This window comes from Aptenodytes patagonicus, chromosome 5 (assembly GCF_965638725.1).
Source record: "Aptenodytes patagonicus chromosome 5, bAptPat1.pri.cur, whole genome shotgun sequence".
NCBI classification, from domain to species: domain Eukaryota; kingdom Metazoa; phylum Chordata; class Aves; order Sphenisciformes; family Spheniscidae; genus Aptenodytes; species Aptenodytes patagonicus.
The window spans coordinates 35836399-35855913 of NC_134953.1; the positions used below are offsets into that span (position 1 = coordinate 35836399).

General features: G+C 42.6%; 1 protein-coding gene across 2 annotated transcripts in view; it reads left to right on the forward strand.

The window, feature by feature from the left end:
* REEP3 (receptor accessory protein 3) overlaps positions 1-19515 on the forward strand; it is a 59138-nt gene that overhangs the window by 2776 nt on the left and 36847 nt on the right. Inside the window, exon 1 of one of the 2 annotated variants that reach the window (XM_076339350.1) lies at positions 16405-16466. The exons of the other annotated variant lie outside the window; for it this stretch is intronic. Coding sequence (XP_076195465.1) covers positions 16435-16466 — 32 coding nt within the window. The 5' untranslated portion in view covers positions 16405-16434. Of the gene's footprint in view, positions 1-16404; positions 16467-19515 lie in introns of those variants that run through there. 2 annotated transcript variants of the gene reach the window in all.

Sequence of the window (19515 nt, forward strand, 5' to 3'; positions counted from 1 at the left end):
AGACTCAGTTTTCTATCCCTTCAAGCATCAAGAAAAGCGATTTCCACGATTTCAAAAATCACTGCAATGATTTGCATCTTCCATCTTTTGCTATAATTGAAAAAATATTGATGGTGCTGTTTATATCTTCAACAAATGGCTTCTATGGCTATATACCCCACTTCAGCTGGGCATTTAATCACCCAAAAAGGCTGTCATGCATATAGTGTATTAACAGTATCCTTCAAATCACACAGATTGCTAAATAAAGTTTTTTTTCCCAAGTATTTTCAGTCCCACTTCCCTGAAAGTATACATGTTAGTCAGTTACAAAATTAAGATCTTTACTGAGAGCTATTTCGAACTTTTAGATTGAAATGCAGCACAGCCTGTATTGGCAGTAATCGCACCTTTTCCATACAGATAAATACTGCATTTAGAAATGGTTATTTCCACTTTGCAGGACGGAAAATTGAGAGAGGGAGGCAAGATGACTTGTCAGTGTCACAACTCTTAAGCAGAATGAATATTGAACCATCTCTTCCTAAAATCCTCTGCTGTATACTTTTAGATCTATTTTACCTTTCCTTGGGAGATAGCAAACATCAGTTTCCTCTGAATTCATAACTCCTCAGAAATTTGGAAAGTCACATTTAATGTTTTCCCGGGTTCAGCATCAGAAAATTAAGAATCTACATGTAATAGAAACTTGCATCATTTGGTTTAAAAGTTTCCTAACTTGAAAATTCATAGCCAAGAGAAAACCAGTTTTCCCTCAAACATCAGTTATTTCTACTATAAAGCTAACTTTAGGTTTCCAACTGTGTTACCTTATCTTCTACATAGAGTCCAAGAGCTTTTCTTAATGCATCCTACCAAAAAAATCTTCCTTGAAAGCATAATTATTTGAGTGGTGAGGCAGTCCTTGAGCAGTGAATGGGACACAGGGTCAGTGGGAAAATATGACTATTTAAAGACAGCTATTTAATGCAGGTGCAAAGGCTGCATTAAACACCTGGGGGTGCAAAGGTGCATGACAGTAAGAGTTGTGGTTCATGGGATTACTTCCCCCCCAGCTCTACCACTAACATCCCATATGGTGATTTACTATTACTTGCATCACTGACTGTGTACAGCCACAACTCCATCTGGGGCTGTCAACTGACCACTCCTGATCTTTTCCTGTGTCTTGGCTTTCTCACTTGTAAAAAGGCTGCAAATTTACTGCTATATTTACACAGCAGGTGAATGCAGTACCCCACCATGCCCAGGTATTGCCTTCAGGACTTCCTCAATACCTGGCTGTTGCTACAGCACACAAAGGAGGAAGATTTAAGTTTATTGCATTTGTGAATCACTCCAGCCATATCTGCACTAGAAAACACTGTAGTTCACAGGGTGCCACTCCATCAATGCTGACAACAGTAAGGAGCACTACTGAGCCTCCATGTGATGTTTCACAGTCAATTTGTAGCCTAGAACAGATGAATACTCACAGCACACTCTGATTCCAACATTTCTTTCTGTTCCAGTTAATGAGGTATCACCAAAAGATGGCTGAACAAATTAAATAAATATGGCCTTCAATACATCCCCTTCCTCAGAAGCTTGCTGACATCTTAAGATATTAACCCATCCATATTCCCCCCTTCCTTCTTGTCACCCTCAAACACTTACCATTGCCTTATACTTGAGCCAGCAAAACAGAGCTCATGAGCATTCCACATCTGTTTTAACCACGCAGTCAGCCAGCTCAGCCCGATGAAGCTGCAGGGACAGGTTCTTGCTGAGCCCTGGGACTTCTGCCCTGGAGCTGCTGGACTCACTCCTTGTCCTCTGCCGTGGGGCTAGCCACCTCCCTCCAGCTGGGGATGGCACCACCTTTAACAGCTGCCACAGCTTTCTGCAGTATTTAACGGCAGCCTGAGGGCAGAGTATCATTAGACCAGCACTACACCTTGGTACCGAACAGCCCCTCTCACTCCTGATGAGTTTACACCCTGTAGAGACAAAAAGCAGAGAGTGGGGGAATAGAGATAACAAGGCTGTCAGTCTCCACCTTTCTCTGAATACCTACAGGCTTAATTCCTCAGATGAAACTTCAGAGCCCTGCTTTGGCCTTATCAGATAATGTCCTCATCTAAAACAACCTCTTTGAATTTGCTTGGGGGGAAAATGTTCTCAGTTTCTTCAAGCCGCAGATGGAAGATGCCATTTCCTTGGCTAGTGGTCACTCAGAGCAGTGCAAGCATTGAGAGCAAGGACAATGCACAGGCTGCAGCACTATAACATTTTTGTGGCTATTTTGTGGCCATCCTAGTAACGTCAGATCTCCATTCCAGTTTCTTCCCTGCCTTTCAGTGAGCTACGCATGCCAGCTTGAGGCTTTGGTACTTCTCAGGAATCAGACTTAGCTTTAGGTGCACTGCAGAAGGATTCACATCTGTCAGCCCCTAACAGAGCTCTCCTGGGACAACACATGCTGTATCGCCCAGAAGAAAGCACCAAAACTGAGAACAAATTATTATTTAGCTGAGGGGATCTGCCTACAGAACAAAACTCCGGAAAGGGATGGGGCATATTCACAGCCTGAGCAGCCTCAGCAGCGCTGATGTTCCTCCTGAAAAGGCCTGCCTTTCGCAGGGCTGCTCCCAGCAACAATGCTCCCTTCTCTTGTCAATCACTCACACGTAAAACCAATCATCCTTAAAAATGAATAAATCACCTTTCCAGGAACCTTCACCTCCAGCAGTGCTTCCTCACACCCGCACCTAAGCTGTATAAAGGCCAGTAAGTGGTTTGCTACTCCTGGCAGAGCATTAGGTAGCGGTATAGCTAGGTGTATAGCAATGCCTACTTCTCTCACATAAGTTCCTGGAGACCAACTTTGTGGGTTATCCAGTGTGTGAATATTTTTATTTGTTTTTACCTAATGTTAAATGCTTGGCTACTGCTATTTCTGTGTTTTTACAATTAGTAGGTTTCTGAGATTAGCAGATGGACAACGGTTAAAAAAAGAAAAACAAACCCAAAACATCCCTGAAAACATAAACAACCCTGTGAAGACTGTTATTACTTCTATGGCAGACTTTTATCTCAGTTTTAAGATGTGCTAAAGTCTCTCAGAATCTTGTAGAAGAACTTCTTTCTGTGTTGGATGAAAAGTGTTTAAGTAGATCACTTTATGAGTAGGTACTGTTACTGATGAAAAGAATAGGATATATTTAGCACTGAAATAAATGTATAGGTCTTCTTTGAATTAACTGGGAGCTGGGTCAGGACTCTTATCCTCACTGGAGGTCATTGGTATATTGTGTAGTAAAGATAAAAAAGGGAAAACAGGCAACTATAGCTGGCTGGAACCTTCTACTCCAAGTGCTTCAATCCACCACTTGTAAGGTGCTGTGAGCACCTTTAACAACTCTAACTTAGGAGGCAGAAGTCTTATAATCTGATTAGTACTCTGTACATAACTTTCTCAATACTTATCTCAAAGCTTCTTATACATCTTTAAAAAATCACTATTAAGAGTTGTATTGGTGCTGTCATCCAGGTAACTTCCTTCTACTGAATCTCCAGTTTCTGTATGAATTGTGTTGGGGTTCTGATCTCTTCAGAAGCAGGGGCTCTTGCCGACAGCAGCTTTAGACTGAAATCACTTGGATGTTGGTATTATTTATCCTGACATAACTAAAACTGGTGATGGTTATGGTAAGGAAATGGCTTAGCATGCTGCTACACTATACACACAATAAAAAGTTAATGGGGTGCTTTGCGGTCTAGAAAAGCTCTAAAGCTGAGGTGAGAAATAGCTAAGTTTAGCTATCATTAAACTATGCACTAGGTAGGGAAAGTAAATGTTACTTATGGCTACTTCCTTGTCTGGAAAAAAAAAACCCCAGAAAGGTAGCTGGGTCTTTCTAAAACTGAGGTAGAAAGAAAAGCTCACAGACAATCACTTAAAAAAAAAGTTATTTTAGCTAACTTTTCTTTTTTAAGGTTCTGTAATATCCTTTCTCCTCAATGTCTTCTGTCTGTCTTACCCTCACTCTCTTACTGCTCTGCTATCCAAATTCCTTGGCATTTTCTTAATGTAACTGTAGTATTTTCCCTATATCTATATATCATTAAGTGCAATTGTTTGATACCAGCTTTGTCTAAACCAGTAACTATCGCATGTGGTAACTATCCTTTAACAAACTTTTCTGATTGCTGTTTTTGTGTGATGCCAGTTCTTTTTTCCCCCTGCCAGCAAACTGGCTCCGAACTGGATTAAAACCAATACACAGGTTTCTTTCTTGTATTCCAACTGCCTGTCTTGTTGAGTTTCTGTGTCAGGAAAGGCTAACAAATTAGTGTTAATTGTGTCCTGCAATTCAGTAATAGCTATTATTTAACAATATTTACCTCTTTGGTAAGGATTGTCTTAATATTTCATAGTGTTGTATGGCACAGGATGTAAACAAATGATGTTACTGATTCCATGCTGATCAAGCAACAGGACTTTCTTATTTTTCCTGGCAGTTATCCCAGTTAAAACTATCACAAATTTTCTACTGAGCCAGTAACTTCTTCAATTAATTTACTGTTCTCATTAGGCATGTTCCAGGGTCTGTCTGTCACATTTGTTCAGTCTATACTCAAAATTGGTCCTGGAAAGGGAATTGATTTAAGTCTGTCCTTACTGCAAGAACTGTAATGAAATATTACATCTTATAATGACAATCTGAAAAGGCGCAGACCTCCATAAGCAGAGAGATGAGAAGGGACTTGCTCATCTCCTTGGATTTAAGAGCAGAAGATTGTGTTTGGTTGTTGCTGTGTCATTTAATTGAATGAAGAGATTGTCTCGGAGTCACGGACTAGTTGAGGTTGGAAGGGACCTCTGGAGATTGTCTAGTCTGACCCCCCTGCTCAGAGTAGGGCCACCTACAACAGGCTGCTCAGGGCCACGTTCGGTCAAGTTTTGAATATCTCCAAGGCTGGAGACTTCACAGTCTTTCTGGGCAACCTGTTCCAGCGTTCAACATCACAGTGGAAAAAGTCTTTTTTCTTAAGTTTAAATGGGATTTCCTGTATTTCAGTTTGTGCTCGTTGCCTCTTGCCCTTTCACTGGGCACCACTGAGAAGAGGCTGGCTCCTTCTTTACTCCATCTTCAAAAAAGATTCCAGCAACCACTCTTATTTACATTATTATTTGTATTAATAACACCCTGATTATTACCAAGTCTATATTATACATTCATTATTGACTTTGTGGTGCCAAAGGCATCCACTTCTCTGTCCAAATCCACCTCCCCAAGTTATCTTCCTTGGGTTCCCATCCCAGCAGTGCTACCAGCTCACTACATCTGCATCCTCGCTGCTGCTCAGGTTGCCTCTTGCACTCCCATAGTGGTTGTGACGCTAGACTGGAAAAGGTAGAAGCAGAAATTGGCTCTCACAGTCTAGTTTGCTGAAGTTCAGCCAGCAGATACCTCTCTTGCCTTCAGCAAATGGGCTCTGTGGATGCAAGCACAGACCAGGTGCTCTAGTGTACAAACCAGGGAGTTACCTCTCTCCCTGAGGTAAGTCCTAACTACAGGTAAAAGTCTAAAACTTAGAAAGGCACATACTCTGTAGCTGAAGCATCAACTGATAGTAAACATAACTGAATAGGGAGAAACATTCTTGGAAAGAGGGATTAGTGGAGAAAAATGTGCTCAGTCCTCAGTAGTTGCAGGTATCTGCATTGCTGTTGTTATTCCCAGTGTAACTGGCACTCAATCACACTTCTTTGTGTGATTATTTTCCTGTTGCATATGACTTCTGGACCTGAAGTTTCTGTTAATTCTAAGAAATTAGTCTCTTCAAACTTTCATCTATACAGGGACTTATCTGGTCCTGTCCCATACTATTTTGTAGGACGATATGCAGGAATCCTAAGGAACAATCTGCTTTAGATTGTGCAGTTTTCTAACATTCAAAAAACGCTTTTAATACAACACCTGCTGAAGAAAATTTAGTAAGGTGTGTGCAGGCAGTTGCATGCAGGACACAGACCTGAACACAGAGTGCCCAGGTCTGCAGGAGACCTACCTCCTTTCAGTAAGTGGTCTGAAGGTGGGCTTGCTCTCACTATCAAGTCTTAAATCCAAGAACCTAATGGGTGCCAGAGGGAGTACTGTGCTACCCTTTCTATATTTAGATACTGATCACGCTTTAAGAGTAATAGGCCAAAATACTTGTTAGCTCTAATATTAGAAGTAGCTGCAGGGAGGCAAAAGGAAGAATAGTAAGTGAAGATGAATCTTCGTGTCTCAGTCCTCTATTTTTCCCTTCCCTGTCATCTTTTTTCTTTTAATCAAAATGCTGTTTCCAGAAAACTTTGCTCTGGTATTACTGAGTTGCAGGAGTAACTATATGGGAATATTAATTATTTGACCACACCTAAAGAAAGATGACCCCAAATTATAAAACATTGAGTTGCAATCGTAACGGCAATGAGAGAATACAGTATACAGAAACTTCCCCAGCACAAGCTGGTCTGTATCTAAAAGCACTACATGTAACCTGGACTTCAGGAAAGGCCAGCAAGCCATTTCTGCTGGCTTTGTTTGGATGTTATTTACCTGAAGCAGACTTTAGATGACTGCACAGAGCTCTATTTGAGATGATTCAGAAAGGTCAAGGTCCAAGGCGGGTGGTGAGCTAGCCTGTGTGGCTGCACTGATGTCCTGGACTGGAGGGTGACATTCCCTTTGCAGGAAGAGGCCTTAAATGGCTCTTATTAAACCCATAATTTGGGACTCCCATATGCCTGAATGTAATGCAAATCCGCTGCCTTTCTCATCTGAAGTTACTGACAACAGAAGGCAAAATGGAAGTTCAAGGAAATGGTTATAATAAACACTACCTCAGAGCCTCATGCTGACTCCAGTTTCCTTATGTCTTGGCCTGCTTTGAACCCTCCAACTAAGTTATGTCGCATCAATTTAACACTTGAGTTTCATGTTGAAGTGAACTTTTTTATAGAAAAATGAGGCTGAAAGCACACATTTTGTGTTAACTGCTAATCCAATTGAAGACTGAAGTCGTTGCTACAAGAGATTTAAGGTGGTTACAGTTGTGATGCAACTCATCCACAGGGAAATAAAGTAAGGGAATATATTAATATCTTCCTTCCAGCATTTGCATTATCTACAAGACTTGTTCTATGCCAAGGCTGATGGAACTTGGGTATTTGACTTGTATCTGAGAACCAAGTGGGTCAACCATGTAAACTTTACAGCCACTCAAAACCATAAAGGTCACTTCATGTTTCTTAATTCAGCTGATAAACACACTTAATTGTTGAACATCCATCACTTGTTTAGTCAGTGGTCCTAAGTACTTCAGAGATCAGCTGCTGAAGTTCCTGAGTTTTGGGTTGCATTTTGGTTTTGGTTTTGGTTTTTTTCCCGTGTGTTACTTCTACTACTTTTCATGTATCTTGGTGAATTGTTTTTCAAACTTAGGAGAGAGGATAAAAAAAGAGCATGTGGAAGAACTGTGTCTGTACAGGAATGTGGTGGGAAAGGGGGATATAACAAACCAGCTCCCGATTCCCATCTTTGACTTGTTGGACGGTGACTTTCAGTGTCGATTTTTGATGGTTAACTGTTCTTTCTGGCAACTTCAGGGAGACAAGGGGTATGCAAAAAAGGGTAAACCTCTGTGGGAAGAAGTTTTGATTTGTCTAGACAGAGCTTCCTTGACATAATGTAGATAATTGTTCCCTAACCTCTTGCAGACTACCAGCTCAGAGCAGCTAAAGCAGCAGTGTATCTATGCCTGTTAAACCAGAAGTTCTGCCTTCATCACTTTCCTCTGCTATAGTCCAGCTACCAGGACATTAAACATTCAGCATCCAGAATGTCTAGACAGGCTGAAAAACTGTCTGTGCTCCATTTTTTTCAGAGTCAACTTTCCTAAGAACTAAAAGGCTATTTGGAAAGAGAAGGTGGCAGAGTTCCTAGTACGAGATGCATCTTCAGGCTGCCTTCCGAAGCGAGTACAGAGTAATGCAGTCTGGTAGGGATTTCTAGCAGTGCACAAAATTCCTGTGCAAGCCTCTCCCTGCTCTCCAGAGAGGCTTCAAGCCTTTGACAATTACTGCTAATGTCTTAAACAGCTTGCACTTGTATTCTAAGGATACAAGACTACATAGAAACGTACCCTGTTAGCTGGTAATGTCCTGTTAAAATAACAGAGGGAAGGACTAAAGGGTGACTTCCTTGACACAGAAGATGGTAAAGATCTTTGAGGCAGAAACAAACAGTTTCCATTTAAAGTACAGGACCTGTGGATCAACAGATATATTTTGCTGTGCATATCTGCTGGCTTTAGCAATGCCAAACAAGCAAGCAAACAAAAAAGCCAAACATTTTTCTGTATAACCTTTGTTATTTTTTCAGTGTGGACCTTAGTCATTCTCCATATAGGAAGAAACAAGTACTTGTTTCTTGCAGGGTGGAAATGAACATTGTTTCTAGAAGCGTTGTAAACTGTGAAAGTTGGATACAATATAATGGCTAATGATCCTGATGCTGTTAATCTACCTGCACACTGTGTATGATTGTGCTATATCTCATAGAAAACTTAAGCTTTTATTTCAGACCCCAGGATAAGCCTGAGAGGCTTTATCAGAGGTGAGGAGGAAGGGAGAGCAGTCAGCCCATACAGTGTGGGCTGCTGAATTCTTGTGTCACTTGTAGGAGTGAGGACACAAGGGTGCTCCTATCCAGCTGTGCCTTTCGGGTCCATCCCAGCTCCCTCTTTCCTGGGTGGCTGAAGATTCCCGGGGATCCTCATGCTAACCCTCTTAATTTCCAGCGAGGGAGAACAGCATCTTTGTGTAAGTACTTAATAACCTGGGCTCTTCAAAGCAAAGTAGATTTTGCTGTATTAAATATAAACATCAACAAAGCCTTCAGACTGGTAGCCAGGGTATTGAGAAGCAGCACACAAGAAAGATGCGTTATAGTTATGTTAATGTTATATAACATTTTGTTACCTCTATTAATGAGAATAAAAATGTAGGTGGCAAATTTATTACCTTATGCCATTCAAAGTCATATAGAGTTAACAGAAATCCAGTTACAATGTCAGTATATGAAAGTGCTGGAAAAATTTCGGGATAGAGCTAGAAATATACCATAAAGCATTTAGGGACTAGGAAAAAAAAAAAGTCGTTTAAAAGAAGCTTGCAGTTTAATTTGTCAAGAAATTGAAAGGTGACTTACGCATGCATAAATCCTTGTGGAGAGACAATGAGAGCAAAAGAGCTCTTTAATCTATCACTTAGAACATAGCAAGAACCAATGACTGGAAACTAAAGGCAAATCAAAGTTTAAAAGCATGTGCCCAGTTTCATATAGGGAAAAACAATGACGAAAATCTGTTACTGATGAAAATTAAAAAACCCCAACAACAACAGTGTTCTGATGCCTTCAAATCAATATCCTTTGTCAGCAGCACCCCTTCTAGAAAACAAAGGTTATCTGACACAACACATGAATGAATGACTTCTGTCTTGGGTTTAAGTCAGCTGAAATGATTTGATATTCCCTTCCAGTTTTAAGATCTATAAAAAGAGATCTCTTCCCCAATTTAGGGGAGAATGCAGAGAGAGGACAATTCTTGGGAGAAAAAGGACAGAAAGCATTGCTCCAAGAAAAAAACCCAACAGGGTATTATATAATAAAACAGCTTCCTTAAATGCATTTGGTGGTCAGTAGTTTTGATCAGACCTGTCTTAGGATGAACAGGGAAGACATAATGAAGTCAGCTGGCTGAAGACTCACTTTTGGTTGCATGTAGGAATTGCTAATCTGGCTCACAGCAGTGGTCCAGCTGAGTTGCTCTCCCAGCTAATTATGTTGTCCTGCCCTGGAAGGGTGGGAGAGAAGGAAAGGGAAACCTGATAGCTCCGTGTCCTTTGCTGGCAGCCTTTTGACTTGCTGGATAATCTATGATGTAGCCCTTCAGTTCTCATTGCTGATTAGGCTCCTCTGGAGCTGTGTGTGTGGATTTGGGCTCTGCATTTCAATAAAGAGCTGGATGTAATAAAGGGAATCTAAAGGTCTAGAAAATGTGCCATAAAATGGTCAAATAATTGGGATTGCTTCTTCAAGGGAAGATGTAATAGCTTAAGTACTGTTTTCAGTTTTTGAAGTTGCTGCAAAAGGAAATTAACAATTTTCCTTCCACGCTTGGGGGAGATGGGATAAAAAGTCCTAAATACCCCTTGACTCAGTTTAATTTTGGTACTAGGAAAAGCTTCCTGGCAGGATAATGAAGGACTAGTGAATAAATAGCCTAGAAAAGACGTGCAATCTCTGTTGCTGAAAGGCTTCAGGAACAGGTAGGACAAAACATCTGCCCAAATGACATGGGCTGATCCTGGTTTTGTTATGCAGCAGATAAAATTGCGTCCTTTCTGGTTCTAAGAATTTTTTTTTCTGCCTTTCTTGGGCTGATGGCCGTGGGCTGGTGCACAGTTTAGCTGGAGGGTATGACTTTCTGCGAATGGATATTGTGCTGAACAAGGTTCTAAGTATTGCCAAAGAATGTATATCTCCTCTTCATTTTAAGTAAAATCTATCAGCCAGTTCAAAAGGCAAACATTGTTCCCTGATAAAATGCAGCTGGTGTGCATATGAGCTTAGTCAGCAGACTATAAAATAGCATAAGCTTTCCATAGTGATCAGAAACATCAAAAGCAGAAAGTGTATTTAAAAAAAAATCTCCAACAGATTGCTATAATTATTAAATGTGATGCATCACAAGTAGTGATGGAATATAGCTGAGATGATATTACCCAGACAGGAAGGAATAATATGGCTTTGGTCTGTGTCTCTACATACAGATTTCAAAACACAGAGAGAGGGTGGATCATCAGATACCAAAGTATGTTTAGCCCATCATTTAAAATGGGTTTGCACTCATGAGAGAGGCATATAGTTACTGTAACATTCAGCTGCAGCTTTTGAACAAGTTAACAGCTTTAAAGCCACTCTACTTGGGAACAGGGGAAAAATAAACTATACAAATCTGTCCAGTGGACTGCCCTACTGAGATGCACTGGTGTATAACCCTTGTGTGTGGTTACACTTATCTACAGAGTAATGTTTGCAGGTCCATGTGCAATACACGTCAAAAACCTTTCTACCTATAGCTTACCAATACAGAAGTAGGGGAGCGATAGGTATGGCACTGATGCTCTGTGAGAGTCTCAGATACTCTTGATAATCTGGAAATCAGCTCCTCTGTTGCTGTTGCTTGCCCTTGCGGGGCTGCATCTCATACGCTTTCCACTCCAAATGGAAGCAATAACGTAGGATGGACATAAGACTGCTGCCAGTAGAACAGTCTCAGATGGAGCCGTTCTGAACTTTCCCCTTCCTCTTTAGATCACGTTTCCCTTAAGAGCACCCCTTAGGATTTTTTTTCTTATGTTTCTGCTAAGAAAACAAGGACCCAGAGCCATTTAACCCATTGCAACCAGTCTTTAAAAACTGATACAACCAATCAACAGTTGCATAATAAGCCTTTTCACAGCACGGTGAATTTTCTTTTAAAAAAAAAAGTAAGCAGAATACCTTTTTAATATTCATACTTTTAATGAGATTAATCAGATTCTGCCTGAATTGCCTGGTATATTCTATTATGCTGCAGTCAAAACAGGCTAGTGCTGGAGCGATGAAGATGCTTTGGCTTTATATTGGCAGGAGGGCTGTTCTGGGGTTCTTTCAGTGCTCTGTTTTGGCCTTACCTGCTTTTCCTAACCTATAGCTTACTGCATTAAGAGTGCTAGATATCATTCTTTTGTACTCTTGAAAAAAAAACCCACCTCTGGGCCTGTTCTTGCATTTGCTAACTTCTCTACTTGTGAAGATTTCCTTCTACTATGCGGTTCAATCATCCTACAACCCCAGTTGGATGATTTTTTTAACTCCAAATTCTGTATTGCTTAAAATTCATACTAATTGAAATTGTTAGGGCCCCAAAAGTCAGGAAACTAACTTGAAGAAACCCCCCAAACCATGAATTTAACATTGTTGCTGTTTGAGTTTTCAGTCTTTGCCTTTGTAGGTATATCTGCTAACAAGAGGGGAAGAAATTACTCAAAACCTAAGAATTTTATTCATTAATAAAGAAGCAACAGCTTTAAAAGGAATGTCAGACTGTGTGTAATAAAACTGTGAGAATAACAGTGGTTAAACCTGCCAGATTAAAAAAAAATGCAGAAATACCAATTTTAAACTTTTTTCTTTTTCTTTTTTCATTAATTTGGATGCTTCACATTCCTAATTTGGAATGTTAATAAATTTCACAAACATATTTCTGAAAAAATAAACTTATGGCCTCTTGGTATACTGTCTGTCTCTGTATTGTAAAAATCACTTAAAAATCACAGACAGCTGTGTTAGACACTAACTGGCTTTGCCATGTTGCCCAGCGAGATGCTGCACGGGGAGGTTGGAACACACACGTGAGCAAGAACTGGCACATCCAGAATTTTGTGCAAAAGCTTCAGCTGCTTTGATTTCATAAAATGTCCACAGTATTGCCCAACGATCATTCTAAGATGAAATCCCATTAAGGCAGTAGGACTACTGGGCTGTTTGTCTGGTGATCAGAGCCTACCTTTGCTGTCACTTCATGCATAGGAAAGATACACGAAGAGTTAAATATTTGAAGGTAGCATAAACCATAGATTTCAACCATATTCATTAATAATCAGTTATGGGAATCACACCAGGTTAGAGTATTCTAAGAAATAATCTTCTTCACCCATTCTATATTCTGCTGTTTCAACAAATAAACTGGTATCATCTGTTCCATATTCTGGCTCCAAAATTACAAACAACTCAGTATGATTCAGTAACTGAAAGAATTCTGTAATTTTTTTCAAATTTCAAATTGTTTTATATTTGAGACTCATTTAGAATATATTCATATTAAACAGCAAAGTTAAGAAAAACCCAGTACCATGATTAACATACATGCATTTTTGGGAGCTGCGTGAAAGTGGTGCTGTCTTTGGGGAGGTCATCCTCCTAGTGCAGGGGACCGAATCCCACAGATCCCACAGACAGCATCAAAAGCTCTGTCAGGAACTAGCTAGCCTTCCTAAATGTTACTCAGTTGCTGTTTTCACAGCTGCAAAGTAGGAAAAATGTTTGTTTACCTGTAAAGGAGGTGAAAGTTAAACATTAATGTTTGTATACATACACTGTATTATACCAAAGAAGTTCAAAGAAAATTCAGGGCAGGTGACCTTTACAAGTGATTTTCCAAACACTGTTAAAACTATTTAAAGCAACTTTTAACTATATTAAGTGGCTTGGGGGGGGGGGGGGGGGGGGGCTTAAAAATAACCTATAATGAGATAGCTGTAATTCTCTTGCTTACATAAAAATAGACAGACATATGAGTAAGACACCCAGGTTTGAGTAAGTACATGGCATGGATTTAATTGCCATGCTGCTCCTTGTGTTTCTGCTGTGCAGGAGCATGGAGTATCATTCTGTGTGAACTGGAACATGGGAAGTCCATGTAGCATCCTCTTGCCTGTCTGCTGGGGGGCCAGCAACCACCACCCAGCTTGTTGCACTGAATTAAGTCTCAAAACGTTATGAAATAAAGCATAATCTTCTTAGCAAGATAAATTATTCTTAGGAGCCATCTGCCTTTACCTTTTAAAGAATGTCTCTTTAAATGTAAATTTAGCTTTCCGCCAGATACAGTATTGCCATGGCAACAAACACAAGAAAAATAAATGTCTTTATACAAAATAAAGAGTGTTTTTTCTCTTAAACATACTCCATATGAAATAAAATATGCAGCTATGGAATTAATGTATACGCTATCTCGGACAGTAAAAAAGAGTATCAGTCTTTTCCTGGAATGGTTCTCTGAGATAGTATCAAACACACAATTGCTTGCAGTAAAGAAATCTATTGTATACTTATTTAATATGCTATAAACTAGAGCTCTCATCTTGCAGTTCGCTCTAGATGGACTGGAATGCTACAAACTTCAGCGGAGTGTTATGCAGGCAGCGGGATCCGCCTCTGCGCAAGAGTTTACGGAACTGGAGTCTAAAATGTAATCTCTCTCATGTAATTTATATTTCAAATGCTTTGCTGTGCAAGTTTGCTTTGTACAGTCTACCACTGGAGAGTTTTGTTATTCAAGAGGCATATAAGTAGTGGTTCAGATTCCTCGTTTCATTGACTGCAATGAAGAATGCATTCAGGTTAGGCCTGTTTCAAAAATAAGATTGATGAGTGGTGTACTCTGAATTGCCCACAAACAAATTCCTCTCTACCTCTTTCTGCATCAGTTACCCCCTACAGAGGTCAAGGTAAGGAGAGACCCAAGATGGCCAATATCACTATTTTCAAGACCCAAATCCCTGCATGGTAAAAATAAAAATTATTTTTATATTATTGTATACTTTCCCATTGCAAGCTTCAAATTTCACAGTATACAACTATAGCGACAGTTTTCAAACACTGCATGCAATTGTTGAAATGTTCTGTGCTGGTTTATTTACCCTTTTCTTTCTTTCCCAAGTCACTCTTAGCCTTTTGGCTGCACGTGTTGTGTTTGAAGGCTGCAGAGGAGTGAAGATGCCTGTGACTGGGTTTTACTGGTTCGAGTAGAGGAGGAATTCTGGTGCTTGCCTGTGGAACAGAAACCATCCTGTGCTCACCTAGCACCTCTCATCTGAATAAGACAATAGCTTATGAAGCTTAAGACATTTCTTCTCACTGTATGGTAGGAAAACTATGTATCATCCCCACTTAAAGACATGTCGAAGAACTAATTTCTGCTACAGATTGTGATGCTGACCTTGGCATGTCATTTACCACAAAAGTCAGCAGGAATGATGCTGAAAGCAATAACCTCCTCTTTCTCTACCTTAACTGCTGAGTGGCACGTTCAGTAGCATCGGCATCTATCACTTCAGGTATCACTCTGTTTGTCGGTATCAGAAGAGTAAAGTTGAATGTTTCCAGCGATGGCATGGGCAGAACTTTCTACAACCTGCTCTTCTGAGAAAAGACGAAGCAGGCTGTTTCAGCAAAATATTGTCCTTTTACGTGTACAAACAGTTCTGCATGAACTGTGAAGCTGGTATGCAGAGATGGATTGCGATAGATTAGCTAAGGTATTAGGGAGTATTCAGCTTCTCCTGCATGTCTTGACCTGCCTGACCATGAGCTTGTCAAGAGTATCTGGACTGGGTCATGCTGTGGACTGTCTTGCTCGGTGTCCTGCCTTGGGCAGCGGCTGATAACAAGGTGTCTAGGGACAGAACAAAGGTAACAGGGCACACGGGCACTAATCCTTCCCACACGTATTCTCCCGTCCTGGTCACCTGAAGTTTTGGATCAACTGCACGTAGCAGTCTGTGCGGCCCACATAAGGACGTGTCCTTAGACAGCCTTTGGGACTGAGCGCTTGTAAACAAGCGCTGAGGAGAAAGCTGTGGGAGCTGGCACCTTCCCGCGGTAGTTCAGACGGGTGCTGGAGCCCTGGGGAGCCAGCTGGCTCCACAGCTCTGCTCTGAAGGGAGGGCTGCAGCCCGTGTGAGCCGGGTGAAATGTTGCGCCCTTATCTAACCCCTCCAGCACGCACAAGTGGCTTGGCACGCTCTGTACCACAGCAAGCGAGCAACCTCCAGGTCAGCAAGGCCGATGTTAGGTGACTTGAACGTGCGAAACAAATGTTTTGATGGGTCCTACAGCAAATAGGATGTAAGCAAGCCGGGAACACAAGGAAAAATTGCAGGCAAGGGGTGAGCGTTCCAACTGGCCTTTCTCGCTAGAGTTGGTCACTGAGCTTCGAAGGGAAGAGATGAGAAGGGGAGAAAGGGTGCCTTACGGCATTCTTAATTAACTGCATCCGTTCTTACCGGGTGCTGCGCAAAGGCCGCCTGAACGTGTCACACTGAAAACAGACGGCACTGCTGCAGGACGGCGGAGGACGAACCCCACCGCGCAGGCACGGGCAGCCAGCCGCAGCGCTGGGCCGCGGGAAGAGGCGGCAGCTGCGGGCGGCAGGCGCGGCCCCCTCCTTACGGCGGGGCGCTGCCTGCAGCCACCTCCAGCGCGCGCCGTCCCCGGGAGCGCCCCGCCGGCACGGGCGGCCTGCGGAGGGAGGGAGGGAGGGAGGGAGCGGCGGTGGGACCTGCCCGGCTCCCTGAGAGAGCCCGGCCGTGCCGCCGGGGTAAATAAACCGCCTCTATTTGCCTCCCCCGCCGCCGGGCAGGGACGCGCCCCCCCCGCACCTCCTGCCGCGCCCGGGCCTGCGCGGCCGCTAGGGCGCATGCGCGCGGCCGCCGAGCCAATGGGGCGGTGGGGGGCGGGGCGGCGGCCATTCGGGCGCGGCTGGCTGAGGGGACGCGCCGCCGCCGCCGCGATGGTCTCCTGGATGATTTCGCGGGCCGTCGTGTGAGTGCCGGGCCGGGGGCAGCGGGCAGCGCCGGCCCTCGGGGGGCGGCACGTCGCCAGTGGCGTGGGTGGTCTCGGGGCTTCCCCCGGCGGGCCTGGGCCGGGGGCGGCGGGAGGGAGGTGACGCCCCTTTCCTCCTTCCCCCCTGTCCCCCTCAGTTGGGTGCCCCGTACGGCCGTTGAGCTGCTGTTGGGCCGCGGGAGGCAGGGCGGCCGGCCTCGCCGCTCCAGCACGGCACGGCCCGGCCTGGCCTCGCTGCTCCCGATGCGGGTGGGGCAGCGGTTGAGCTGTCCGGCACCTCAGAGGGTCGTTGTGCTCACAGAAGAGACCGCAAAACCAGTACCGGGCTCCTGGTGAGCACAGGTTGTCTCTCCTGATCGCACCGTGCGTCTCCCGCTGTAAGTGCGTGTTTCCTAGGGCTGTAAAGCCAAGAAGCTTAGGCCGCTGGTGCCTGTCACACATAAATTGTGAGCGTTGCTTGTAAATTGATCCAAATGAACCTATAAAATCTGTTTGGTAACTGTTTTCCTTTTTAACTTGTGGCAGAGCTGAAAGGGCTGGGAGAACGCTTGGGAGTGTGAAATGGGGGTCTGTGGTGAGTATAGGTCATCAGCTGAAGAGATAGACTGGTAGTGTTACAGTGTACTGGTCTTTGAAAAGTTGAGTTTTTGTCAACCAAAGGGGCAAACTTTCTTAGGTGAAAAGTATCATCTTACATGTGGTCCAAGTTCTATTTGAGAAAGAGTAAACTTCAGTGCAACCTCTGGTCTTTTTCTTAGGCGTTGCACTGTCTCTTCATGAAAACTGATGGGTTATTTTGCTCATTTAAATAATATTCCGTAATCAGTGTTGACTAATATTTGAGCAACTGAGTCTTCCTTGTGCTCTTTGCTGAGTAGCTCTGTGACTGTGGGGGGCCCAGTGCTTATTGGGTCACTTGAGCTGATATTTGCTGTGTGTGACTTTTTGCCAGACAAATGAAGCGAATCTGCTCACAAAGCAGTCCAACAAACATCTGAATTAGTGCAAAGTGTGGAGCAGGAGTGTATGACCCAAAGCAGGGCGTAGTAGGATTTCCCTGTTTTGTTGGTGACAAACATCCCCCTTAAGCTGTTTGGTGTAATTTGATCTGAAAACTTTATTTGTTGTTAGGAAGCCTGCTCATACTGCCACGTACCGTTTTCCTGCTGTGATCTAGTCACCTAGATAAGTAGCAGTCCTCCTCCCTCTCCCTGCCCTCCCTGAGACTTGTCAGGTAATTGAAACTTGCAAAGTAGAGCATCATGTTCCAGGATTGGCAAAGGATGACATTGGTTTGGAAGAGGGAGGCTGTGGGAAGAATTGCTGTTTGTGCACTTTGTCAATGTGGTCTTCCCATGGGCAATACATAGCACTAGAGGCAAGAGGCATATGCTTACTTTCTGTACATCAAATGTAGCTGCTGAACCTGTTCCTACTTTGTTACGTAAAAGCACCAACCAGAAAATTTTTATTTTAACAGCAACTCAGACTGCGTTGGTTGTAAGGGTAATATCAGCGATGCTGAGCACTTTGATTTCTAATGACCAGATTCTTGTGAAGTTAGTTGTTTTTTCCTTGAAATGAATTGCTAAGGGTTGTATTTACATTTTGAGGATTAAGTCCTCTATGGGCCTAACCAATAGCACAGGGAATGAAGAGGATAGCTACTGCTATCCACAGATTTATTGCAAGAGGCAGTAAAGGACAATGTATTGTGTAGTTTGGTTTTCTGGTTGCCATTGGTCACTCATTTGTGTGCCCTAATTATTTTTGCTAAAAGGGGAGTCCTTAATATTATTTATAAATACTCTCCACCTTCTTGTGTCCTTGTTTCCTAGCTGTGGGACTTAACTAGTTTGCCAGTGTTCAGCTTCCCAGGAAGCGGAAAGTGTTCAATGAGAACTAGGACAGCTTCGAGGCTATTGTTTAACTTTCCTTAATAGAGCAAAATTCATGTGGAAAAGGAAGGCGGGAAGTAGCACAGAAGTAGATGTGGTGTTCTGTAAGAGGTCTTAATTTCAATGGTCTTGAGACTGTCCTCCTTGTCCTCTTTTCTCAGTGTCTATTACGCTATCTTCCTCTGTTTGATCTGTTTTCCTTCCTGGTCTCTTTCCAGACATACCTGTTCCAGTGGCTTTGTTTCTCTGATTTGTGTGTCATGAGTTTGGAAGGTGTATACTACCTTTTCCTTAAATGCCTTGAGAAAGATGGAAATATTTTCAACCACTGCGTAGCTGCTAAGACCTGAGGTTCTCTTACTTATGTAGTGTTTTAATTTTGGTGTGGTGACTTTGTTGTATATGAGAGCTATGGATATCCTACTCTGCCCATAGCAAGTCCAAGAAGCTCTGTTGTCCTGTGTGGGAAGCCATCAGGAATACCTGTTGCCTTGACTGGTGATTGGAAAGAGCAGCAGTTGTTTTGGCTGCAGCAGAATTCTCTCCTGACTGACCTACTATTTCTTTAGGGCCAAAAGAGCAGCAAAATATTGATTTGTAGGCGTGTCACAGTGCCCTCTGCTGACTTTTGATGTGGAGGACTTGTTCTGACACGCATGTCCCAAGCAAACTGACTTCTGATTCAGTTTGAGAGTTTGCAATTTGGTGTTAACCAACTCCACTAAAATAGTTTGGTTAATGCTTTAAGGAACTAGGGAATGGAGCTAGTAGAGAATTAGAATTCTTAATTGCATATGAATTGTCTTGAAGAGTCATGCACAGGAAACAGGGAGTGGTTCAAATTCACTGCTCCACATAATAATCTTTGGCAAAACTTCATTTTAATGAAATCTTCTCCCTTTGTTCTAGAAATGCTATTATAGATGCCTATGCTTAGGCATCTGAAAATGTGAAATACCTGGTATTAATTGCATGTCTTATCCTTTCTGTCAAGAAGCAGAAGACTTGAAGCACATAATTAAAACATCTTTTAATTTTAAAGTTTTGTCTCTGGGGTGCTGCTGTGGTAAGTCTAGGTCGTTATTAATTCTAAAACGCACTGGCTATTGCAACAGTTTTCAGAATGATTA